We start from the raw sequence: 26,800 nt of genomic DNA, 5'->3' as shown, positions 1-26,800 counted from the left end.
AGCCACCAGGACAGGCAAATTCCTGAGCTGGACAATCTGTCATCCAGCATCCCCCTGCTTCTGGTGTAAGCAGCAAGCTCCCCAAGGCAGAGTTCCACAGAGAGAGCAAGGCAATCTCTCTGCAGGCAGTACAAGAAAGACGGAGTGTGGAATAGCTGTCTTGGACTAGGACAACCAAGTGTTTCTCTAATGAAATATAACTCTTACATCGACAGTTTAACTTGATCATGAATGTGAATCTTGCAAAGAGCTTACACTGCTGGCTTTAGGCCCAGGTCTAACAACTGTGGCATGTGTGGATCCTTGACCTTCAATCTGGTGTCCACTGGAATCATCTATCACCTGTGTATTGAAAGACAAAAATCTTTCAGATCATAGCACCAGCAGAGCCGAAAGGAACCTCAAGGAATCATTTAGAGCTTTTCCTTCCCTCAAAACAAGGTATCTTACTCATTTTTGAAGGGTGTTTGTCTGATCTCACACTAAAAAGCTCCAGTAATGGAAAACCCACTGCCTCCCTTGGCAATCAAATCCAGAGCTTCACCAGCTTCACTAAGATCCTGCTGTACTCTTGCACAGCAAATAGATTATGTCCTCTCAGTGACAATAAATCCTTTATTCATTATGACCCACTTAAATATGCAAAAATCTTTAGATATAACATAGACCCAATGGGAAAATAATAAATAAGAGTTTGTATTAATGTAGAAAGCACCATCCTCTGCTCTTGAAGTACTTCACAAATCAACTCGGTTCTTTCATCATCACAACATGACTGTGAGGAACAAAAATATTTTATGGTGTCAAAGGGCACACAATTATTCATGTTTCACAGGAATTATTTAACAGGATTATTCCTTTTTAATTTATAACTTTGATGAGATGTTATAGGCTAAGGCTGAGATGGCAAAGGTGATGCCCTTGGGGAAAAACACCTCTAATTCCTGTCATTAGTGGATAGTTTATTCCTTGAAACTTGGCTGTTTTACATATTTTGCAGGTACAAAACAGACAGGTGTTAAGCATGAATGCTGTCACCCACATAACTAGCTAATCCTGCCCTGAATCTCTTACCTTGCATCAGTAATGGCTTGTTGCTATACCTTCCACCAGGTAATTATGGGCTGTTTTCCTCTTATCCATCTCAGATTTGCGGCCTTTTAGTTTTCATAAATGCTTATTTCCTCCCCACCCCCCACCCCCACAACTGATCAGAGAATAAATGGCAACACTGATGGCTGTTTGTAGGTAATGGGACAGAGACTGAAAGCAGTCCTTTCGTAGCGGCATAGGATTTCAAACCTGAAGATGGTAGAAATATCTCCACATTGATAGAGCTCTAACAAAGGTCAAAATCTTGTATCTAGTTCAAAGCTCACAGAAAGTCTGTTACCTGCTCTGTAAAAGCAGTCTTAATCTGCATATAAGTCACATCTGGGACTTCCTGTTATCTGGCAGCAGCCACAGTCAGAGTTAATACCCCAGTGGGGTTTGCATGATATCCACCACTTCCAGTCAAATGAGCTATGTACTCAAAGTATCCCTAGCTGAAAGCTCTAGGCAGAAACAAGGAACATTTCTCCAAAAGCCTGAGCATGTGGTATCTCTTCTGGGTTTTAGCTGTTTTACTTCTGTGTGGGAAGTGGCTCTTTGCGTGGGAGGGCTTGGGACATTTCTCCTTTGCAAGAACACCAAAACTCCCCACCGCTATTTGCATAACAACAAAGCACAGCTTTACCCAGTTAGTGGCCTCAAACATTTTCACATCCAGTGGGTCTCCTTGGATCTTGCCCTCCCAAACAATTAGTGAATGACAAACCACCATTGCTCTGAACACTGGGCCCCAAGGCAGGCTGTGGTCCACAGGGAAGCTGTGAAAGTCCTGGAAGCTAACGCAAAAGAGAACATAAAAATTATCATCAGAAAACACCAAACAACATATGACTAACAGAAAAAAAAAATCCTAAGTCAGGGGGCTGTTAAAGTCCTATCCTGTGGTCAGACCATAAGCATGTTTCTGGGGACTTGTCCTCCCCCATGAGCTATTTCTCATGCACCTGTTAAAGGCTGGGATACACATGCTCAGAATAGGTGTATTTTGCATCCTTAAAGAGTCCATTGGGATGGACAGGGGAACAGATTATTACAAAATCTTCCTTTTGCACATTTCTGGAAATGTAACACTTCCATGCACACTTCTGGAAATGTAAATGGGCAAAAACATGGGCACTGAAGGAAATGAGCGGCAATCTCGTGGGTAACAGTGACCTCCTGTCATAAAGGGTTGGGGCACCGCTGCAGCTTTGAGATCTAACCTAGCATGTCTACTGCAGACTACCCTGCCTGGGCATGCTGTGCCGAATGATGACGACAGTGGCTCCATCTTTTCATGTGGAGCAGGACCCCTGGGATGAGGCAAAAAACTCATTTGCCAGAGGCTATAGAAATAATATTGGAAATCTAAACATGGGGAACTTCAAACTGCTGTTTGACATTAATTGTCTTTCAGATTTGTTCATATGTCTAGGAGGAGAATCCAGTCACTACCCCACCAAATTTAAATGCCGTTGGTGTGTCAAGGAGCCTTACCGGTTTCTTTCAGAGGGCAGCAAGCCCCAAAGATCCAGGCCATCTTCTGTTAAGGTGCCAGTCTAAGTTAAAATGTACATTTAAATTAACTTCCCACATGAGAGCTCCAAGAGGAATAAAAAGCAAGACTTATTTTAAGAAGTTACTGTCCAGAAAATGCCAGCACAGTGCAGAGCAAAATTGCTACCCGCCAATGCCTAGATTCCAAGAAAACCAACAATTTGCAACAGTGTCTGTTCAGACAACACAAACTTAAGTATGCAAGATTGGTTAGTGTGTTTCTAAAATACAATGGAAATGTATTTTAGATCAAAACCCATACTCTCCCACCCCTAGCATGGCTCCCATTACTAGTAAGAGAGTAACCACCACATAGCAGTTACTTTGTCAAAGCAGATGAGGTTCAGCTGTCCACACATGTTGATCCTCTGTGGGCTGATGCAGAAGATGCCCTTTTTCTTCAGCCTCCGCTGAGTATAAATGATCCCTGTTGTCAGGGCAGCTGGCAGAGCTGGGGGGACAGCAATAGTGATAACATCCAAAGCCTTCTTCACCACTTCTCCTGCCTCCTCCTGACATAAAACCAAAGGCAGTTATCAGCAAGAGGGTGGCAAGGAGTGCTGCTTGGATTATCTGAGTGTAGCCCTCTTCATCCCTTCTCCCCTCCACTGCAGGTGCTGCAGGCTGTGCTGTCTTCTGCCCATGGTCTATCACCTATTCATCTCCCTAAGAAATTAATTGCTTTCATTTAACCAAAGGTTTTAAGGCTACACCACTGCTAAAGAGCAACCTCCAGGCCTTCCTTCATTCTCCATGCCAATAAACCTGCCAGGTAGAGCTCACAGTCTCCTCCAAAGCACATGAGTTCAAACATGCCAGCTAGGTTATTGCACCCTCAGTCAAGCCCAGTTTCCCATGATACAGCACACAAGAATCTGCCATTCATATGGGCATTCATCCAACTGCCTACAGGCATAGCTCTGGACTCCATGTTAGGGTGACAGGTGAGACATATGGGATGGTGCTGAAAAGGAGGGCAGAATGCATGAGCTAATGATTTCTTCTGACCTTATGTTCTAGGAGTTGTGAAAGGAAATTGCTTTTACCTGCAGGAAGAGACATGGAAGTAAAAGTTACATTTCTAAAAGCCATCTCTAATTTGGGAGCTTAGAGGTCGGTGTAAAACTGACTGCCAGTATGCTGAATGTTGGCATGGTTATTCTTGGCAGTTGATATCACTGCTAAAGGATTGAATGCATTTCAAATTGGGGTCCCAGAACTGAGAAACTGCAAACTAAAGCCAATTTGCAGTTCAGAAGGATCTGCAAACCATCATAGTTCTATTATTACTGCTTCTGAGCTTGAGACTTTGACCATAAATCATGTTGCATTTGATGTGCTGAATTTCCATTGTGTTCTCATTCTCCCTTCATTGATATTGTTTCAGACCACAGAAGACACCAGTTTGATAATATTTTGTATCTATTTCATGTTAGAATGAAGCACTTACCACCTTTAGATAAACACACTCACAGAAGAGAAAGCATTTAGTATATCATGTGACTGAATCTTACACCAGTCTGACAAGACAGTTTCAGCTGCTGTGATAACATCAGCATGTACTTCACATATTACAAGGGGGAAGTTAAACAAAAAAAAAAAAGGAAAAACTGCAAAGCAGACACCAGGATATGTTCTTAAACACACTTTCTTTGAAATCCCGAGGGGAATTAATCTTCTGAGCCAACTGATTGTAGATTATTCCAAAGGAGAAAAATGATTCAAAAGCTGAATTGCAGAATCAAACTTGCAACTCAGGACTTGGACTTCACATTGGCAGATAATTATCAAGGCATGAAATGATTTCTTGAAAGTTTTTGAAGAAGTTCTAAAACAATTAGGCTTTAAAAACTGCAGAACTACTGTTTACAGTGTACAACTATTTCTTACATTGACCTTGATGCATGAGAATGAGTGAACTGTTCTGAAAAGGGTTTCAGGCGAATCCTCCAGAGATTTAGAGACCAACATGGCAGGGCCCTAGGTGCACTAATAGGCCTTAATTACCCTCACTAGCCTCACCTCCACCCACACCCTCTGCTCACAGGTTCAGGAGCTCCATTTAAGCTCAGGTTGGGGCCTTCAGTCCCTGTCTTGAGCCATGTTGTAGGTGTACCTGACTCTAGCACTGTCTCCTGGATGGACACCTATAGACGTGTGTTACAGCCTTGTCTCTTGTCCTCATCTCCTTCTGCTTCTGACTGGTCTGCCTGGATTATTTACCACTTTGCCTTGCCCGGGACTGGCTGTTACCAGCACCCAGCTCTCCCCACCATGTTCAGATACTGTGTGACTGTGCCCTGGTCGGTGAGGCACGACCTGTACTCTGGTCACCCTTGGCTCCTGGTTTGCCTTCCCCTATGGAATAGCTGGCCTTTGCTGCTTCCTGACACAGTAAGTCTTAGTTCTACATTGAGAAACTTGATTAAAATTATAATACAGAATTAATTGACCCTTGATGTATAGGGCACATTAGAGAAGAGCTATCACAGTCTTCACAGAGGGAATTAATACCCCATAAACCTCCTGGAGAACTCTGGAAAAAATCAGTGGAGATGTGGGTGACTCAACTGATACAGGATAGTTGGCTTTGCAAAAGTTATTTCCCAAAAGCTCTCAATGATATTAAGCCGAGTGATAAATAAGTGAAGGTTATCTCCGTTCTACCCCCCCCCCCCCCCCCGCAATGACTAGACAAAGATATGAAAAAAAAGGCAGAAGAAAGCAGGGAGTTCTTTGTAACATCAGTAAATTTCAGGGATCTGTGTTTACACTTCTACTGTTCAGGGCTCTGTAACATGGAAGAAAGGTGGCTGAAGGGGTGGCCAATGATCTCTAAATCATAAATAGTACAGGAAACATCAAATAGAAAGCAGCTATTTGTTACTTCTCTAAAACAAAAATCTACAGTGCCTTCAGTGATTTAGACAGCAGCTTTAAAAACATTTTAACGCAGTACATAATGAAACTGTAGGAATCATTGCCACAGGTGCTGTCAACTCCAAGGCATAAATGCATTCAGAAATATATTAAACCACACTCTGGGAGATTTTCAGTGGCTATTACAGCTAGATGATCTAGATACAAAAGACAGCTTACTCAAGAAGTTAGAAGACTATACCAGGGAAGAATTGTTCTATACTTGCCCTACTTCCTAACCAGTTTCCATAAGCATTTGATACCAGTTACTTTCAGAGACAGTGGACAGGGATAGATGGGTCTTTGATCTAAACTGAAGTTTTTGGAAAGCTGCCTTTTAACAATGACACATCAGTCTATGTCCAATTTACCCATGACTCACTTGTGATTTTTCTAGGAATGTACAAAAAATGCCACAAAAACTCTGTAAAAGCTACTTGCAGAGTACTAAGCTCTTGGGATCTCCCATTTTCAGCGCTCTAGAAAGCATTACGCTAATTACATGCATTGATAATTACATGTATCAGCAAGCACAGGGCAGGCAACACACAAACAGAGGCAGTCCATGTACAGAAGGCTGCTCATAAGACAAGCAGTGTTTGCATAGGATTGGCTAAGACCTCAGAAGAAATTACTATTGGGAAACAGTGGGTCTTGGCACCTTGGAATTGAATGTATGAGAGCTTGTGTACTGTCACAAATTCAATTACATTGTAAAATGGCCTCATATACTAAGGCAAAAAGGAGAGTGCCAAGGACCATACTTTTATATATAAAAGTATGTGAAGCCACTCAAGTTTCAAGCCTCTTGAAACTGGGTGTGACCATTCCTCCTGCATTTAATAACTCACCCCGTTAAGTGCAAATACACACACTGTGTAGATCATTCCAATGGCTGCAAATGCTACGAGGCACATCAGGAACCGGAGGGCATCTCTGTATAGCTTGAAGTTCATAGGTTTAGGGTAGAGAATGGACCTCACCAGGTCCCCTTTGGCTGTATTGAAACCTGGAAAGACAGACTAAAATCATTCAAAGGGGAAAACATTTCCAAAAGTTCTCTACAAAGAATGGAAGGCTTTAAAATGACTCATAATTTTTGTAACTTAAGAAAGAAGGCCCAGATCTTTCATTTCAGTGTACATGACCTACTCTGCAGAATATAGAAAAAAGTTATTTTTGTCTTAAGGAGGAGGATTTTTTTAATGTCTCAGAAGCAAAGCAAAATTCTTCTTTGTAATCATATGCTAGTAGTTTTTGTAAAAGTTCTGCCAAGCAAACTGAAACAATGCATAACAGCTTAGCCCAGCCCAGGATATCAATTCTCCATCTGACTGTTGTGAATTTGGATTAACGTCTTTAACTTAATATGACTGGGCACATTGAGTCAGACTGTTCCAGTAAGATAAAGCATGAAAGGAAAAGCAAACTGAAGTGTTGACTGACCAGTCCGCAGCACCACAGCTTTCACTACTCCTCTGTCATCTGCCTTGGTCTGTACAACCTCTGTTCCACAGAAGAGGACGTGTTTTTTGTAATCCTCTGCACAGTGCATTCTCCAGGGCTTGAAGTTATCAGCTTGGGGTAAGTGGGTCTTTGTTACTGGAATACTTTCCCCTAGGGAAGATTAGCTCAGATGAGGAAAACTGCAGTAGACCTTAAAATCAGCCTGCTGACTTTCAAATAAGTACAGTATCTAGACGGTAAGTTAAAGGTATTTACTCGACAAACCAGTTTAGAGAAATGTTACTTTTACATTGTGACATCTTCAGACTGAGTAAGAGTTTAAAGCCTAGCAAGCAAGCAGACTGACAGAGAAAAGCTCTCCTTTGCATCAGTACAACAGCTTCATGTAAGTCTGAAAACTGAAAGCAGTCCAGGGACTCCAAACCCTGGCTGTAGATATACAGTCTTGAAAAGAGAACTGAACTGGTGTTGCATGACTCCACTTGATGGCCACAAGTTGTTTACTTAGTTTGAACCTCATGTGCAGGTCACTACACTATTCCCTTAGGCAGATTAAACATGACATTCCCTATTTCCCCTTCCTAGTAAAAAGGAGAGCCTTTAGCTCAATGCTTGACAGCTGACAAATATCCTATTTATGTCAGAGCAGATACACTAAAGTGAAGCAGAAGAAATATTTTCTGACAGCTGAAGCTTTCTAAATGAAAGGGGTTTCTGGAATTTCTAATTTACATGAAATTTCAGAACTGTGGGTTTCAGTTTGATTCAGACCAAGACCAAATTTAAAGACAAGAAACAGAACTATGAACATCTCCTGCACCAAAAATCCTGCTTTGCAGTGAACTCTCTCACCTGGTGTGTCCTCCACTGCTATCACATGAACGTGGGGCTAAGCATCTGGAGGGTTAGACAGACACTCTAGCAGGCTGGAGATGTTGCAGCAATCACCGACCAGACATTCAGTGACCTAGAGAAACCCCTACAGCCTGAGCAGACTGCAGGCCCTGTGTGGGAACAGCTTTGCTCTTATCTACTGTTTTTTCTCCTGTCCTGCTTACTCCTCTTCACTGTCCACTCTTTCCTTTCTAATCAGAGGATCCCTTCCTAAAGTCTGCACTCCAGAAAGGAAGAAAAGGATGAACTGCCCTTCCTAAAGTCCATGTTGTCTATTTAGATAAGCTGAGGCTAACTACAATTCAGTCTTTATTATAGCAAACACCCAAAAGAATCCCCTTCTAGGCTAGCTATAGACTATCTCCTAATAAGGGTGATACATTATAACACTGTATGTCCTGTGTCACTGGCTGAAGCCATAAGGCTATGATGATGTTTTGATGGTAAACCTGGGAGGGACGAGCTGTACCTGTCAGCATGCTTTCATTTACAATGCACTGCCCGCTGATCAGGATGGCATCACAAGGCAAAAGGGTTTTGTCCTCTTTCAAAACCAGCATATCTCCAGGAACAAGATGGTGTGATTCCAGCTCTTGGAAACCTGTAGGTGACATGTAATGCAAACTTTGTGCTTCATATATTTCTCTGTGGTAAGGGTCAAAAATACAAGGAACTACCTGCTGAATAGATTGTTACTTCTTTATAATGGCTGATAAACAAAGGACCACAAGTAGGACCTAAGAATACAGCCTCCAATATTTAGAAAAGCCTAGGCATCAGTTCGAACTGCAGAATTCCTTCTTATCTTCCCAGGAGCCCAACCAATGGTTATTGTTCCAATGCACTGACCTAACTGAAGAAGGTTGGATCACGTTTCTCAGTTTGACTCCGTCTTTTTGGGTTGTGCTCTAAATACCATGGCAATGAACAGACTTTGCATGGAGCAATTAGGTGGACTCACAGCAATTTAATGGCTATGTGGTTGGCTTTGTCAGCACTGCTTTAAGAAAAATGTCATCATTTTCCTGATAAATTTTGCTAAGGCTGCTCTCAAACACTTATGAATATGATGTGATGTGCCACCACATACTTCTAGGTCAAATTAACCCAATCTGCAGAAGCTAGTTAATTGAGCTGAGGAGACAGAAGAGGAAACTGCTCTAGAAGGAATTTGATACTACACATTCTTGGGTTTGATATAAATTGCTATAGAAATGAAACACATTGAAGAAAGAAGTGTACAGGAGTCACCTTCCTTATTTCTGCAGACAGTGACCATGATGTTGTTATGAGACTCAACCAGTCTGTGCAGTTTAACCGATTGCTATAAATTAAAGGAGAACACACAAAAGTGTTACATCTTACTTACATGATGCAATTCATCCACTAACAATTATTCCCTTTTGTTATTTGTGGTTATGAGAGCCCTTATAAACTGGGGTCTGGCCCTGCTAGGAACTATACAATCACACAGAGAAAGAAATTCCCCACCCTACTTATGGAGAAGGTGTAACAAAAGGTTACAAAGTGAAGCACTGGAATGGGGAAGGGAGGATCTGAGTAAAGAACCACACAGAGTTTATGATGACTAGGAGGCCCGGCCATTGCACCTGCTACTACGCAATGTCACAAGACCAAACCTCTGAGTAACTCTCATAGCACTGTACGTGTGCATGTTGTAACATCCTGGCCTTTCCCAGACATTAGAAATAAATCCTCCTTGTGGAAAAAGGTGAGGTGTCTCACCTGTCTAAGATCATATACAGTCAAAAAAATCGAGAGGAGAGACATGATTATGATTGCAGTGGCATACTCCATGTAATCTTCAGCAAACCACAGACACACACTGAACAGCTGGAACACGTAAAATGGATTTAAGACCTGTTTGGAGAGAGAGAAATACTCAAGAGCTGGCCACGTTTAAATGGCTCCAGTATACCCAGCCAGTCCATCCTGTTAGAAATGGGCTGGAATGAAAGCTATTGAGTTAAGTGTTGTGTCTCCCGACCCCCTTTCTAATTTTGTTAGCAGTGGCTTCAGTCTAATCAGATTGGACGATCTCCATCTGACAGAAGGGCCAAATAATCTGGACCAATACGATGTTATTTGGTATGTGAATGGCTCAGCCCAAGCCTTGTTTTGATTGCTTCTTTACAAGAAATGTAACAAACGTGAGAGAAGAGCAGGTTGTGCTGTGAGGATAAAGCTCACATACTATAGGCACATCTCCACAAACACTCTGTTTAGGCCACATATAGCCAGTTCCTGTCTGAAAAAGGTATCAGTGCTTTACATGGTGCTGTGCCCAGAGTCATGAGCTCATTGGATCTCTTTGCAGCTGTAGGCATATACCAGCTACTGCTGTTCACTTAATCTCTGCTGATTAAGAGACAGCCTTTGCCTGGAAGGTTTTATTTCCAGTGCAGCTTGTAAACATTCACTGACCCTTGTAAGGCCAACAGAATGAGCTCCCAGGACACAGATACATACAAATACCAAGCAGCCATACAGGCATGGGGATGGAGGATAGGCAACAACGGAGGATAAATGAATTTATCGTGATTTCATGGAACAGCTTTAAACAGGATTTGAAAAAGGAGTGTGCTTCATGAGTGAGTCCTGGGAAGCTAATTCAGACATAGACTCCATTATATTCTATATGCACACTCTGCCTCCCCAGGTAGCCTAGAATAAAGGCAACAGAAATGCTTAACCTCTTTGATGAGTAGTTTCCAAATAGGGATCACTGGAACATCAATAGTATTTGGGCCACATATAATTCTCCTGTATGGGATAAAGATACATCACTTACATATAAAATAGTGACAATGTAGCTCACTCAAGAAGCTGCAGCTTTCAATAGTCCTGAGAGCTTGTATCGATCCCAGTTTAAAGGCTGTGAGGACCGTTCTCCAAGAAAAAGATAAAAAATTAAATGCCCCTACAGTGCTTATGTCAGAAAAGATGACTATACCAGTGAAATCTACTTAAACAGACAAGTAAGACAGTCTTTTAGGCAAACGTTTCCATCATGCAAAAATTCCTTTGAAGCACCATAAACAAAGGAGTTCTGCACCTAAAACTAAATTATCTAAACCCAAATAATTTTGCATAAAGTTAAGGGTGATTTGAATGTAAGATTCAACATGAGCTCAGGTCAGGAGCTGGATTTTCAGTATTCAATCAACTGAAGATCATTTCTTTATTTAGCAGTTTCAGGAATACCTATTCTGTAAATTGTCTAATGATACAGTAGTTTGTGAGAATAAATTCAATGACTAGGACTAATTGATTTAGAAGTTCAATACAATTACATGGAGCCCCACTGAAGAAGCACACACACAACTTATCTGCGCTGTCTCATGGAGACTTTCTCTTACTCCAAATAAGAACTGCTTAGAGTTAGTTACAGGACATAGTTATTTCCTGATTGAGAACAGTAACAGTGATGAATACTGAGACATTTCAAAAACTTTGACAAGCAATACACAGCACTCTCTGGCCCTTTTCATTCAATTTTTCATGCATGGCCATTTCATCTAAAATTATGTGCATATTAATGGATACACAAGAAACTCAAGGAAAGTGCACCAACAGCAGTGAATTTACATCTCTTTAAAATCCATATGTTGAGTACTTGTGTTTTAAAATGTGTACCTGACATTCTGTTCATTGCAGGTGAGACCAGAACCAAATTTGGCATGTATAGCTGAGCAAGTGTGGTGGTCTTCTAGGGCTCTAAAATATAAAGGGAGTGTTTTCCTTAGGACATTATTCACAAAGAAGCTTGACTTCCTCAGAGACTTGTGTAACCAGGGCATTGAACTCACCCAACTTTCTGGAACTGTTTTGCATAGATATTCCAGACATAGCGGATTTTTTGTACTTGGATACTTTTCACCTGCAAAACAAAACAGGGACAACAATATATATGCAACACAGCAAACAAAAGTACTCCCAGGCCCGCTCACAGATCTCAGCTAGGCATCCTCACTGGGGTCAAGCACAGATAAAGCAAATTATATGGGGAGCAGGGAGGGAGAGAAGACAGGATTGCATATACTAACTCCCTAGTTATGTTATAGAGTGGGATCCCCAACTCAGTGCAGGTTCCAGTAAGCTTTACAGATCTTTAGGTCAAGCAAGTACAAAGCAGCATTCCTCTCTCCCCATTTTGTGAAGCAAGGAATACAGTCCTCACTCTCATTTCACAGAACAAAGGGAAGAGATCACTGATGCAGTGGTGGGTGCGCAGGCAGTTGTCAAAGCCTGTCTTCAGTCCACAACTCCCTTATCTTCTGTCTGGCTTTGAGGAAAGCAGGGGGCTTTGAGCAGTTTGCAGGCATGGTGCCAAGTCCTTCAGCTGAACAGATATGCCAACAGACAAAAAAGGCCATCCCAGGATACTTCCTGAGTCACTGCTAATGTGAAGTCCTTGCAGAGCAGTTACCCATTAGGAACACACGCTGCCATTTATAACTTGCAAAAGGAGTCTGTCCTGTCCTGCGCAACAATAACAAAGCCTATTAGAGATAATGGTGCTTCATATCAGCTGAAAGAAGACAAGGCTATGCACCTATACACATAAGTAATAAAGAAATGAGCTCTAGGGGACTCTCCCTACCCAGTGCAATAAGTGTTATTATAGGCCAATGAAATCTATACTCAACTCATACACTGACTCAAAATGAAGCTATAACCACAGTCATTATCCTAACAAGAGGTCTGTAGTTAGGATTTCATGCAATAGGAGCTGCAATATTTGCAATGCTAAAAGCCGGAGTGGGAAATGAGGGACTCAACCCGCTGCTGGAACAGGTCCTTGGACAGCTCTTGGGCACTACACATTACTCTGTGGACTTAGGTAGCTTAAATAGCAAACAGGTTTTATAACTGACATATAAGTAGGGGCTTTTGAATTGCTAGTGAAGGATTAAACTGTTTGTTCTTTGCTGCTTTGAAATCTGTTCTTTTCTATCCAGATGTTTTGACTGATATGAAAGTGTTGTTCAAAGGGCCTATTATTTGAGGGCTGTATTGGGCTTTTTTATGTTACTAATTCGATCCTCTGAAGAATGTTACAAACCAGTCTTCACTTTCATACTGTGCCAGTTGATTAAACTAGCTGGCACTAAACTTTCTTATGTACATTAATATATGCTCACACAAAACAGCAGTAACAGCAACAGCTTTGCTCAGCTAAAGTTAGGTTTATAATGAAAATATCTACTAAAAATTGCTGTAGATACAAAAATAAATGCTAGCAAGTTAGAAATCTATTTCCTGGAAGGGAATATAGCTCTTTTATGGGTTCCCCAGTGCAGTGATCTAGTATCTATAATCAAGAGCCAGATACTAGCAAATGTACCACTGCATTCCTATTGCTTACACCAGTTTAACATGTAATGCTAAGCAAGACATATAACTGAACTGTCTGGTACTTGTTCTAAAATGGGGATAATTATATTTACTCAACTCATGAGGGACCTTGTGATCTGCTTGGATCAATTAATCGTCTACCTTCTCTCCAGTGCCTCATTGGGATCTCAAAGCTATGGAACTGGCAGAGACCAGGATACATTTTTGCAGGAACAGTCAACAGTGCAAGACCTGACTCCAGCAAATGTAATTTAAAGCACAAATTGGTGCATACAAAGGCAAGAAAGCAAAATGTGTTTCAGACCCTCCTTAATGACACATTTCTGGAAATACTGATGCAGCTCTGCCTAGGCACTTTTCTGTTCTATTCCCCTTCAGCTGCATTCATCCCTGTTTTCATGTTACTGTGGGAGCTGTGATGTTCAGTTCCTCACAGTTTCCCCTCAGACACACAGCCACCCCTAAATTCCTTGATTCCTATGCCAGGAATGAGTTTTTGATTTGGAACTCTGATTCTTCACTACCATCCGCAATGTCTTGAAGCTCTCCTACTTATAATGTAGGTCTTCTCTCAGAAGTAGTGAGGATTCTTTTTTCATAACCCACCTTGGAGTAAGAGAGGATTTTTACAGAGGTGAGTACAGTTCTCCAAAATCTCTAACTTGTTTTTTCCACAGCTCACTGTGTTCATTCACTGTGTTCAGATAAGTTTCTTATCTGGATATGTTTCACAGCTCACTTTCACTATATGAAGTGTGGCTGAGATTCGCTATCATCTCCCAGATGCTGCAGGGAATACTTTACTTACTTGCAAACTTGGCTTCATTATGGCTTTGCTGAAGATTGAGTCTTCCTCAGCAGTGGCTGGATAATCCAATCTACTTTTGATAAGTGCAGACACAGAGATCCATGTCACAGTCTTACGAGAATAAATCCGAAATTCATCCTAAATCAATATAGAAGAGAAGTGTCACAATTTCCCTCAAAATCAGACCAAACTCACTATCACCTTGGAGTGAATGATTACAGTAGGCCTTTCTAGAGCACAGCTCCAGCTTTTTTAAAGAACTAACCAACAGGGGCCTCCCAGCACCTGTGACTGATAGATAAATCAGCAGAATGGGAGTGGAACCACTCAAAATGTGACTACTGCAAATAATTTACTGACTGCGGGTCTGGTGCTTGGCTGATAAGGATAGAATGTGAACACCCAGGTCATGATCTAGGACAGGCAAACAGAACAGGACAATCTGAGATGCAGTGACCATACTGTAAAGGGAAAATCAAAAGGAACATAGTGCTGTACTGCAAAATGGATGTTTAGTGCCAATACCTTTTCACAGTCATTCCTGTGTTAACACTTCATTGAACAAGTATGTTAGCACCATGCCTCCCTTATGGTACCTGAGACAAGCTTTTGACACAAACTGAGTTCATGATCTTGCTATTTTTTATTAAAATAAGTTCAACATTGGAACTGCCTGATAACTAGCATTAGTAGTACAGTCTTAGAGATTAGAGCAACTACTGTAATAATTACCCTCATGTTAAGTTTCAGTCCCAAACACTGAACTGCATGCATTAAAGCCATCTATGAGAGTGACTTATATATCATATTCAGTGCGTGAACAGTTTGGCAGATGGAAAAAGCTGATTACCTCAGCCAGCCAGGTTCTGAAAGCACAGTTATTGAACTTCACTTGGAAATTACAACAGAAAAAAAAGATACTGTACCAAACATGAGTCCTTTTAAATAATTTAAGGATTTAAAAAGGAACTTTAATAATGTTTATACATCTTATTTCTTTGTCCACTTTTGTTCTTAAACTGGTATTTTGAGTAGAATAACATTTTCTGATACTGATCTTTAATTTAAATTTCAGAATTAATAGACATTGGGATGCAGATTGAGATGGGAAGCACTGAATAACACAGGTGCTCATTATTTGAACTAAAGTGAGTCAAAATTCAATAACAAAAGTGAGTTAATAGGCTCTTATATTGCAATTGCAGAGATGATGATGAATTATGAAGGTTTTATGTGAAGCAAAAGAGAATTCCAAGGATCAAGCTGATGGGATTACTTGTATCCTCATTAGCAGTAGCCATCACACTTGAAAACTGACATAAACAGAATGTAGGGAAAAAAACAAAAATGTCATTTTAATATAGAGAACCACAAAGGAAATCTGAAATTGTCAAATGCCCAGAGCATACTTTAAGAGAGGTTCCTGATAACAAGAACGTACAATATGATTCAATTCTTGTTTAATTACATAAAGGATCATTTAAAAACTTACTTATTTGAAAAGTGCTTGGCATGGCACATCCATTTAAAATGACACACAAGAATAGGTAATTAAAAATGCAAACTGAACTGAAGATTAAAAAGGGAGATTAAACCTAATATGCTTCTTTAAAAAAAAAAACACATACACCCAACCTATTAGGATGCAGATTGTTTCAATATAAAATATTCAGCAGGCAGATCTGTGATTTTCAAAACCCAAGATTTTAACTGCATGCTGCTCTGCTCATTTAAGAAGGCCACTCAAGTACAGTGGTAGCAAGTGATCCATTTCGCAATTGCACATTTTGCAAATGCCATTGTTCAGGAATCTTTGAAGCAGAACAAATCAAACTTCTGGAAGTAAATCAACCCTGCCAGCTCCTGGAGTATTCAAGCTCAGCTGGGATTCAGAGTCAAGTCTCAGTTTGCTTCTTTTAGTATTGCAGTAGTTTGCATGAAATGAAATCAGGGTTTGTGTATGTTGCAGTGCTTCTGTACAGTCCTCAACAGATAGAAATCTGTATTAGGAAACTACTAGCAAAGCATAACAGCCCTGAAAGCATTAACTGCAGGATTGTGGGCTTACTGGACATGGGGAAGGGCTGATGGAAAATCATAGAATCATAGAATCATTAAGGTTGGAAAAGACCTCTAAGATCATCTAGTCCAACCATCAACCCAACACCTCCATACCTACTAAACTATGTCCCAAAGTGCCACATCTACACGTATTTTGAACTCTTTCAGGGATGGTGACTCCACCACCTCTCTGGGCAGCCTGTTCCAATGCTTGATAACCCTTTCAGTAAAGAAATTTTTCCTAATATCCAATCTAAACCTCCCCTGGTACAACTTGAGGCCATTTCCTCTTGTCCTATTGCTTGTTACTTGGGAGAAGAGACCGACCCCCACCTCTCTACAACCTCCTTTCAGGTAGTTGTAGAGAGTGATAAGGTCTCCCCTCAGCCTCCTTTTCTCCAGACTAAACAATCCCAGTTCCCTCAGCCACTCCTCATAAGACTTGTTCTCCAGACCCTTCACCAGCTTCGTTGCCCATCTCTGGACACGCTCCAGCCCCTCAATGTCTTTCTTGTAGTGAGGGGCCCAAAACTGGGCACAGTATTTGAGGTATGGCTTCACCAGTGCCGAGTACGAGGGGACAATCACTTCCCTACTCCTGCTGGCCACACTATTCCTGATACCAGCCAGGATGCTGTTGGCTTTCTTGGCCACCTGGGCACACTGCTGGCTCATATTCAGCTGGCTGTCAACCAACACCCCCAGGTCCTTTTCCGCCAGGCAGCTTTCCAGCCACTCTTCCCCAAGCCTGTAGCGTTGCATGGGGTTGTTGTGACCCAAGTGCAGGACCCAGCACTTGGCCTTGTTAAACTTCATACAATTGGCCTTGGCCCATCGATCCAGCCTGTCCACATCCCTCTGCAGAGCCTTCCTACCCTCCAGCAGATCAACACTCCCGCCCAGTTTGGTGTCATCTGCAAACTTACTGAGGGCGCACTCAATCCCCTCATCCAGATCATTGATAAAGATATTAAACAAGACTGTCCCCAAAACTGAGCCCTGGGGAACACCACTTGTGACCAGCCACCAATTGGATTTAACTCCGTTCACCACAACTCTCTGGGCTCGGCCATCCAGCCAGTTTTTTACCCAGTGAAGAGTACACTCGCCTAAGCCATGAGCCGCCAGCTTCTCTAGGAGAATGCTGTGGGAGACAGTGTCAAAGGCTTTACTAAAGTCCAGGTAGATAACATCTACAGCCTTTCCCTCATCCACTAGGCAGGTCACCTGGTCGTAGAAGGAGATCAGGCTGGTCAAGCAGGACCTGCCTTTCATGAACCCATGCTGGCTGGGCCTGATCCCCTGGTTGGCCTGCACATGCCTGTTAAGCGCACTCAAGATGAACCGCTCCATAATTTTCCCTGGTACTGAGGTCAGGCTGACAGGCCTGTAGTTCCCGGATCCTCCTTCCAGCCCTTCTTGTAGATGGGCGTCACACTGGCAAGCCTCCAGTCGTCTGGGACCTCCCCTGTTAACCAGGACTGCTGGTAAATGATGGAGAGTGGCTTGGCAAGCTCCTCTGCCAGCTCCCTCAGTACTCTCAGGTGGATCCCATCTGGCCCCATAGACTTGTGAGTGTCCAGGTGGCGTAGCAGGTCATTTACAGCTTCCTCCTGGATTATGGGGGGTTTATTCTGCTCTCCATCCCTGTCTTCCAGCTCAGGGGGCTGAATGCCCTGGGGATAACTGGTCTGACTATTAAAGACTGAGGCAAAGAAGGCATTAAGTACCTCAGCCTTTTCCTCATCCTTGGTGGCAATGTTCTGCCCCCCCATCCAATAAAGGAGGGAGATTCTCCTTGGCTCTCTTTTTGTTGTTAATGTATTTATAAAAACATTTTTATTATCTCTTACAGCAGTGGCCAGATTGAGTTCTAGCTGGGCTTTTGCCTTTCTAATCTTCTCTCTGCATGACTTGACGAGATCCCTGTACTCTTCTTGAGTTGCCTGCCCCTTCTTCCAAAAGTGGTAACCTCTCCTTTTTTTCCTGAGTTTCCATGAAAATGGAAACATACACCCAAGAAAACAAGCAGTCTAAGCTTGCCCTCTTCCTTATACTGATCCCTCATCACACAATGTTGGACACTGCTGGGGACAGAGCCAGACAAATCTTTGGTTTGGCCCACTGGCTAAATTTTGGCAGAGAGGGGCAGCTTCACCAGGACAGCCAAGTGAGGGAAAAAGGATCTGCTGGACACTGCCAATCAAACAGATGCTTTACAATCTGGAGCACAGATCTGCAGTGTAGAAAGCACAGGGATAGTGGAAGGGAAGGATTGAGAGCAAATAACACAGTCTTGAAACCACAGATATTACCGTTTTTTTCACCATGATTTCTTTCAGCTTGTTATCTGATCAGCTGTTACCCTCCATTCCAATCATGATCTTACACATAATTTGTGGAATACTTGAGAGTTCTTTAGATCAATGATGGTAAACATAAGATACTACTGCAGGAAATCAGCAATGTAAGAGATTTCAGCTAACTGGATTCCATCCAATTAACTCATCTTCCAATTAACAACATACAAGGGACTAATTTAAAGGTTAAAGTAGGCACCTACTGTTGTTCTAAGCAGAACAACGTCCGCTTCTTCCAAGCTGCAGCGGATGCAGTTTGCCCACACATCCCACTCAGGTTTCCAGTAAAACAGCAGCAGCAGAGCCCCACAGGACAAGATGTATCCAGCAATGCACAATACCCTCCGCCAGCCTTGGGTTTTGTAGCCAAAAATCTCCTGTACAGCAAAGACAAGGAAAAAATCATTACTATTTCTCTTAAAGAAACACCTGGAATACTACACTTTCCCATCATCCACTGCTCTCCTATAGGTACTGTTTGGTATGGTACTGTGAAAAAACAAGTCGTAGAACTTGTTTTTGGCTTCTTTGCGTCTTAAACATGACTAGAAAAAAAATTTTGCATGTTCCACAGAAGTTTTCATCCACCTTCACAAAATCTGGATTGCTGTAGCCTGACCAAATCTCTAAAATAGTTTTATGTAGTTGTAAAACTCAGCATGAGACACTGTTATGTGTGTGGATGAGTTGGAATGATACCAAAATATAGAGGCCCTAACCTTTAGGCCCCAAGTCAGGAACACAGATGTGCCTGGTCAGCTTTTTTAAGGTCCCTGGGTGAGACAGTTGAAGAACTGGAGTACGTCTGCACTAGGGGATAGAGAGTGGTGCAGACCCACTGCAGCAGCTGAGACAGTGCCTGCTTCAGAATCAGAAGCACTACTGCTGTCCTGCCATAGCAGTGGGTCTGCATTAATGCACCTACACTTCAGAGACTCAGCTAGTGTCTCTGCATGGTGCCGAATGACACTGGTGCCGAGTGGCTGCACCAGCTGGAGCTGCTTTGCACAACTCGGCACAGACACAGCCTTTGTAGGGCTGTTACCGTCTTCTGTGATCGCTCCAGTATGGAGATTTTGGACCTTGCCAATGTGCCATTGTCCTAACATCCCAAAACAAAAATAATAATAACTGTTAGTAAGAACAACTAATGAACACTTGCAGAATGCTTTACATGTTCAGAGGGCCAAAGGAAGCTACTCACTGTAGCTATATGAGTAGGTATTATTATTCCATTTTTAAAGCTCGGGAAATTGTTACAGTGAGGCAAGGTGACTTGCCCAAAATTTCAAAGGGATGAATGTCAGCATTACAGTTTAAGAGCTGCCAGGTCTTGCTACCATGGCCAAATTCCCTCTCAGTAGTGCTAGCAGGGACTTGGTAAAGGTGAAATGAAACGTCTACAGTGAATTTATAGAGGAGGCCCAGCCCTGATCTAAGATGGGAGATTGCAAGGCTGCAATTGCATCGGGTGACCAGGAGAATTTGCTAACATAAGGTTAAGGTTCCTCAATCTCCTTCGTCCTAGTATATCTGCAGCAATTGTGCAATCTGCTTCTGAAGATCAGATATCTGCAGCCACAGATATTGCAAGATCCATTCATAAGGTGAGAAGAAAAGGCAATGTAATTGGAAGGATGAGTAATGCATAATTCCTGGTTCTGTGCTGGTGTCTTTGCTTGTTATGCGAAACACAGGCCCTACCCAGTGGCTCCACACACTGCCTCGGCCTACCTGCTCTATGTCATTCTCCAAAAGACAGACTTTATCTTCCTAGGTAATCTCCATGGGGTTTCTAAAGGGAAGAAATTGGCAACTGTGGGGAAAAAGTATGGTAAACTATACAGGGAAGTGGCCTGCATTGCACAGGACCTGGTTATACCACCTTGAGATGCACACACTCAGCATTTTCAAAGGCTTCTATAATCTCTGAGCAGCCCAAGAGAATAAGGCAACTCTGCAGCAGATAGAAGGAAACTCATGGAGGACAGCAGATAGGCAAGGCTGCTAGAAGGTAGTTGGTGTGGCAGTCATGTGCTATTAATATTTACATGCTCCTACAAACAGGTAAAGGGCTCTCCATTCACCTCTGTCTACTTGTATCCTTAACAAAAAGGTTACAAAATTAGTGTCAGCACCAGCATACAGAATAGTACATAGAACAATGTGAACTTACTGTTCACAGCAATGGCTTACTAGCAAGATCCAGATGCTTGGATCCAGACTTTACAGCTTGTCAGCAAGGCAAAGGAACTCCCAAGGAGACAGAGATGCCTAAGGGAAGAACTGTTAAAAGAACATCCCTTCGGACTTTCTCCAGCAAATGGCTGGACCTGGAATAACTGGAATAATATTTTCAAATTGGGAGGGGCATGAATATCAGGGTGGGGAAGAATGAGATTGCTGCCATGTGCATCTTGCTTCTGCCAGTGAATCATTCCTTTAATTTCCAGCTTTTGTGCCTTACACCCAAAGTCTGAGAAGTCAGTAAGGCTGTAGTTAATGCAATTAAGAAGGGAGAGGGTGGGCATTCGGCATGTGATTGGCAGTCATTTGGGATCATCTTCTGCTGGCAGTGTTCTTCTCCACTGAAATGCTGAATGATCCCTCAAGCCTGATATAACATAAGCATAGAGCTAGGGCAGACTCTGTCTTTCTCTGCCTAGGAAACCATGCACCTATATATCAAAATATGTATCTGAGTCTGCATATGTTTCCAGGCTCTGTTTTCCAGAATAGTTTCCCCTCAAAAAATGGTTTGATCCCTTAGATCTCAAGACACTTCCCAAAACCAAGCATGAATCAGTATTCCTCATCTTGAAAACTAGGAGAGAGGAAGACAAGGAAAACAGCTCAGCTGGGAAAAAAAGGCCATGCTCTTAAGACATCCACTATGCTACCTGCTGGATCTTGTTGCTTCTCACAAGGGACTTTCCTGAGATAGATAGATAGATAGATAGGTAGATAGATAGATAGATAGATAGATAGATACCCTCGAGCTGTTCTGAACCAGTGCACATTCTGCCCTATGAACTCAGGTGTTGGTTCAGGTTTGTTGGTTTGTGTCTTGATGAACATGACATTTCTGAATATAGGTGTTCAGGAGCTCTACAAGGAGTAAGCTGGGAAAGAATAAACATCAGATGTTAACTGCTGTTTTGTATCTGGATGTCCATGCAGGAATCTAAAGTCAAAGCAAAGCATTTCCCATAGTTTGGAAATGTCTGGAGCAGGTTACCTGAGCCACATCATTCAGAAGTAAAGCTACGCAGGGAAATAGACTGAGCTCCAAACCTAACTTGTGCCAAAGTTCCCTGGGCCGGAACCTTTCAATACTTAACTTCAGAATAAAATGTTCTGTTAGGTTGAGGTGTTTTTCCTGACCCTGTGCCTTCAGCTGGAAGGACTACAGCAATGAATGCTGCATTCATAAAAAAACATTTAGTACGTAAGTAACTCCTTGTTGAAACAGAAACAGTACTAGTACAAACACTTCTCACTTGTCAAATAAGTCAACAGTGGAATTCTTCAGAAGAATTCTCAAAACCATTATCTTCTCAAAAAAAAAGGTGAATATGAGACCCACAACAGAGGTATCCACAATGTGCATGAAGAAGGGGGGAACAGGCACACACATGATACAGGTTTCTCAGCAGGTTTATCTAGCCACGTGAATGCCTTACAGTAATTAGGGTTTGGAAATTCTTCAAGCTTATTCAGGATTCACTAGGCCTATACTACAAAGATCTCCAAGCAAATGCATGTCCACTATGGCAAACAATACTTCCAGGGCTGGCAGAAATCCTGGTGTTGATGTCACCAGTAAGAACATGTCTGTCAGGTTGGTTTTATGTTGTTAAGGAAAAGAGAATAACTTTTGCTGCGTTGTATTTCATTGCACAAAGAGGCTGTGCTGATGCAGACACGCTTCTTTTGAAGATGGGTCTGATGAATACAGATTTGCACCTTGACAACTTTTCTATTATGTGAGCAGGTTTTTAGGGCTCAATGTGTGCCTTTGGCCTATATAGCATCACACAGCCAAATAACCTGAGCTCTTGAGGGCACCAGACTAAGAGATGGTGGAAAACAAAGCTAAGATCAGCTATCTGTGAAACTCAAAGGGCTTCTCGTTATCTCACAGGAGGTAGCACTGTCTACAAAAAGGCTGGTATGCAGGGCTCATCTCACCTCTGTAGAATAATTTTTAATAAATTGTAGTGTATTGTAAAACTTTGTTTCCTCATGTGTTAACATCCCCTTTCTCTTGAGACTCCCAACAGTCAGAAGAGTGACTAAAACAAAATGGTTTAACTTGTGAGTCTAGGATCTAGGGAGGAGCCATGGATTATTGGACAAAAAAACTGCCAGACCTGCTCTGTTGGCAGAAAATGTGCCTGTTCCAAGACAGGTTCTTAGCTGCTTTTACAATCGTACAAAGCCAGCACTCAAGCGCTTATCACTCTAGTGTCCAGCAAGTCTTCGTTACTTATGTTTAAAAGAAAAATTCCCTGCAACTGCCAGGTCATCTGCACAACAGAATTTAAATGCAAAAGTCAAACAAGTTCAGGTACCTTTTTCTTTGGTGAAAACAAGGCCCGTAGCTATCAGCAAGGAGCCTAAACAGTGGCTGTGTACTATCATATTTCTGGCAACCCAATCACCAGGTACCCTATTACAAACAACCTGTTGCTATAACAACAGATAATAGGATTAGAGTTGAAAGACTGGTTAAGATTCACAAGGAATTTAATAACTGAATCTCACTCTTACCAACTGGAACTGTTTCATCAGAGGTTTGTTTCTATTCCCTCTGAAGCCAGTAGCAACATTCACTATTGTTCCATTAGGAACAAGGTTGTGCCTTTCAGATTCTATCTTAATGTTAAGAGTTAAATTTTTCAAACTCAAAGTGTATAAAATTCCTGGATCAGATTCCTGTCAGAATTTCGGCATCCCAAAGGAGGCAGACAGCTGCCCATATGCAGCAGCAAACTGGGGTTCACCAGCTGACTGACTGCAGTTTTCCCATTCCTTCAGACATAAGCAACTGGGGAACACGTGCTTAAGACAGGCTTCTGGCAAATTCTTCCTGAAGCAGCAGCCTGTCAAAGTGTCTCACAATCTTTTGCACTGCAGGACTTACGCTTTGCCCTTTAGGGTTTGTGCAAAGGGAATGATTAGTCCCAAGCTGTACAGAGAGGAGCATCAAATTGGCAGAGGGCATAAAGCTGTGGTTTTCCTCCCTCTTCCTATTCCACCAACAATTACTTCTTCTCAAAAACACCTTTAAGCAGACCTTTCTGAAGGGAAGGGGAAAAAAAAAAAAAGCAAGCTAATTCCTAAAATAAATCCCTTCCTATTACCATACCTATTAGCCTTCTCTGAAGCAAGCTGCTGTGTCCAGAGTGCTCTCACACTACTGAGATCTTTCCGGTACTACAAATGGTTATGAAGAGAGAGAGAGATTATCTCATGCTCTGAATATACACTGCTAAGTTTTAGCTGGGTACCAGGAGAGTGACTCTCATTCAAGCAAATGTGCTCCAGCCACGTAAAGTAATCCCAAAGATGTGCACAAGGATATATAGGGTAGATTTCCTAAGTCAGAGTGATTATTCTTAAATTCAGGACTATCTAGCATCTCAGCTGTACCAAGAAAAGGAAACACTGAAGAAAACATAGAACTATTTCTTCTCATTAGAGCTCCCCAACTTTCCTCAGCAAAATGGACAGCTAGTTCAACACAGGAAAGCATTGCATGTCCAGAGTCCAAATGAACTACTTGCATGCTTTCAAAATTACTTGAACTATTTCACTCTGGAAGAACTGGCACCTGCACAATGTCAGCTGTTACATTATTACACCAACTGATACAATCTTGTTTGAGGAGTGAAGAACTGCTTGTTAATAATTTGGTTCAGGTGGACTAAACTGACTGTTAAAAATAATGTTGAAAAATATTTTTCATGGCTTAGAATTTTTAAAAAATGTTGCAGGGTCACTAAGACCATTATGTGCCAGTGCCACTTGCTGTGGCTGCCAATAATTTAAAATATATGACTTTAACAAAGAATGTCTGCACATAATTCTCTTTTACCCCATGTACTCGCCTTCTCTCCTCTGCTTAAACACAGACTTCTTTGTGTCTTTCTTCACAACTTCTCTCACCTACATATTACTTTCTTTTCTCTTTCACACAAATATGTACACTAGCTGTTCTTTCTATATACACGTTGTTTTTTTCCTCGTCCTCCTACAGTACCTCAGACACCTTCACAGGTATCTTCCTCTCTCTCTTACGCATATGTAACAAAGACACATACATACCTGCCACATCTAGCACAATTTGGCTATGGCTTTAATTGCACCTACTACTTAACTGCTTTATCAGTCTTCTTCCTGTGATTTTCATTTGGGAACCCCAGGTGAATGAGCACTGCTCATACTCATTGCAGGCAGAGAGAGCGTGGCAACTGCCAGACACCCTGGATTCACAGTGCAGATTGACTCAACACTGTGCACACACACCAGCTGTGCCTGGAAAACCTCAGATTCACAGCGCAGATCCCCGAGCACTGGACTCATGGCACATGTGCTCAGTATGATACTGTTGAGAAGCATGAACATTACTGGGATAGCTGGATTTGTGCAAGCGCAACTTGCGTGTCCCAGTAGTGCACAGCTGGCATTGGGCATGCAGGGTACAGTGGTGTGGCTCTACACAGCACCAGACAGTCCACTTAAACCTAATTAGCTCAGGCTCAATTCTGGCATTGCTAGTGACAGTGCCAGTAGTGGGAAGAGAATGACAGGGTGTTTACGGTCCTAGAAGGACAGGGGCAGGGTGGAGCACAGACACAAAACCTGCAGCCATTTGGAGCTGGGGAGCAGTGGCACATCAGCACCAGGGCTAGAGCCAGGAGTGGGGTGCTGCGAGCAGGTTTAGTAACTCAGCAGCACAGCCAGTTGGGTTCTGCATTGCACCGAGCTAATTAGTCCCCACCCTCAGAGCCAGTGCCTTGCGCTTCCTGCAGTGCTCAGTTCATGCTGCTGGATGACTCTGTACTGCATTCTCCAGCACATCCCAGATTACCCAGCTTGGCATTACGCAAATATGACATCTCCCCTTCCCTGCATGGCAGAGAGGTGACCGAAAATCTACGTTTGTATCTAGGGATAACAAATGTCCACATTTTTCCATGACATGGTCTCTTTTTCACTAAAATAGAATTCTCAGTGAGTAGATTTTGAAGATTTCTCCAGGATTTCTGGAAGTGGACAGTCACGTCAGCTTGTAAGTGCTGTGTTTCACTAGCTTTGCTGGGGCTGTTGTACACCCAGAAATCCTACACGCACTCATAGCAGAGCTACAGTGACTCTGCAGCACAGGAATTTTGAGAAGCACTGCATTTACCAGACACACATGAGAATTGTTGCTGTACAGCTGCATCATGGGCCTGATATCTCCAGCAGAATCTGTTAGACAGACAGAATGCATATGTGACGAATAGCTGATCTGTAACATGCAGTAATGCCAAAGCAGCTAAGCAGCACTGAATTTACTACAATCATGTACTGGGCTTCCTATTTAAGAGAAGCACCATGCAGTAGATCAGATATTTCGTGTAAACATAGGACTTATTTCCACATGTTAATGAATACATGTAAACGTACTCCTCCCTGGGACACTCTGGAAAGAAATGGTAGTTCTCTATTTAGAAAGCCAGCTTTATGCAGGCGCTCAGGCTGGAATAGTGTTGTCAATTCAACAGACTGCATTTGCTAATAATTTATGCAAATATAACACATGTGTTTTTATGTTCCAGAGAAACTCAAGGTTCCCAGTCCTCATCTAACTGGATCTGACCCTAGAGACTCAGCTGTCAAATGGTTAGGAACACCATTCCGGCCCATCCCTCAAGCTCATATAAGACCACCTCCACCTAGATTTATAATGCCACATCAATAATCTGTGGGACATCCCCTCTTGGAGGGGATAACCAATTAAATCCAGTGGACACATACAATTTTATCTTCTTTCTCCTAAAAAAAATTATATCCCTTTCTAACTGTATGTTTCTGCTATGGGAACACCCCCACCATCCAAAACTAAATTACAGACTGCAGCATTTTATTGCAGAACATGTGCCATCTGCTGCTTCAAGTTGAGAAAGACCTACACAGAGATACGACTCACCATCTCATTCTCTTCTCCCTGGTTAAGCTGTGCATAATGGTTCTTGGCAGGATCTTCCCCCAT

General features: G+C 42.3%; 1 protein-coding gene across 1 annotated transcript in view; it reads right to left on the bottom strand.

Moving 5' to 3' along the window:
• The window catches only part of LOC140654112 (probable cation-transporting ATPase 13A4), a 44,424-nt gene extending 17,624 nt beyond the window's left edge, over positions 1 to 26,800 (bottom strand). Inside the window, exons 1-15 of the mRNA XM_072867130.1 lie at positions 26,738 to 26,800; positions 18,741 to 18,914; positions 14,117 to 14,254; positions 11,760 to 11,830; positions 11,587 to 11,667; positions 10,644 to 10,713; positions 9,676 to 9,810; positions 9,181 to 9,253; positions 8,399 to 8,530; positions 7,015 to 7,185; positions 6,420 to 6,577; positions 2,973 to 3,161; positions 2,590 to 2,651; positions 1,739 to 1,889; positions 256 to 342 (exon numbers count right to left, since the gene is read on the bottom strand). Of these exons, the coding sequence (XP_072723231.1) occupies positions 256 to 342; positions 1,739 to 1,889; positions 2,590 to 2,651; positions 2,973 to 3,161; positions 6,420 to 6,577; positions 7,015 to 7,185; positions 8,399 to 8,530; positions 9,181 to 9,253; positions 9,676 to 9,810; positions 10,644 to 10,713; positions 11,587 to 11,667; positions 11,760 to 11,830; positions 14,117 to 14,254; positions 18,741 to 18,914; positions 26,738 to 26,800 (1,755 nt within the window). The remainder of the gene's footprint in view (positions 1 to 255; positions 343 to 1,738; positions 1,890 to 2,589; positions 2,652 to 2,972; positions 3,162 to 6,419; positions 6,578 to 7,014; positions 7,186 to 8,398; positions 8,531 to 9,180; positions 9,254 to 9,675; positions 9,811 to 10,643; positions 10,714 to 11,586; positions 11,668 to 11,759; positions 11,831 to 14,116; positions 14,255 to 18,740; positions 18,915 to 26,737) is intronic.

Source organism: Ciconia boyciana, chromosome 7 (assembly GCF_034638445.1).
Source record: "Ciconia boyciana chromosome 7, ASM3463844v1, whole genome shotgun sequence".
NCBI lineage: Eukaryota > Metazoa > Chordata > Aves > Ciconiiformes > Ciconiidae > Ciconia > Ciconia boyciana.
The sequence above is the reverse complement of the archived record's forward strand: the minus strand, read 5'-3'. Positions and strand labels throughout refer to the sequence as shown.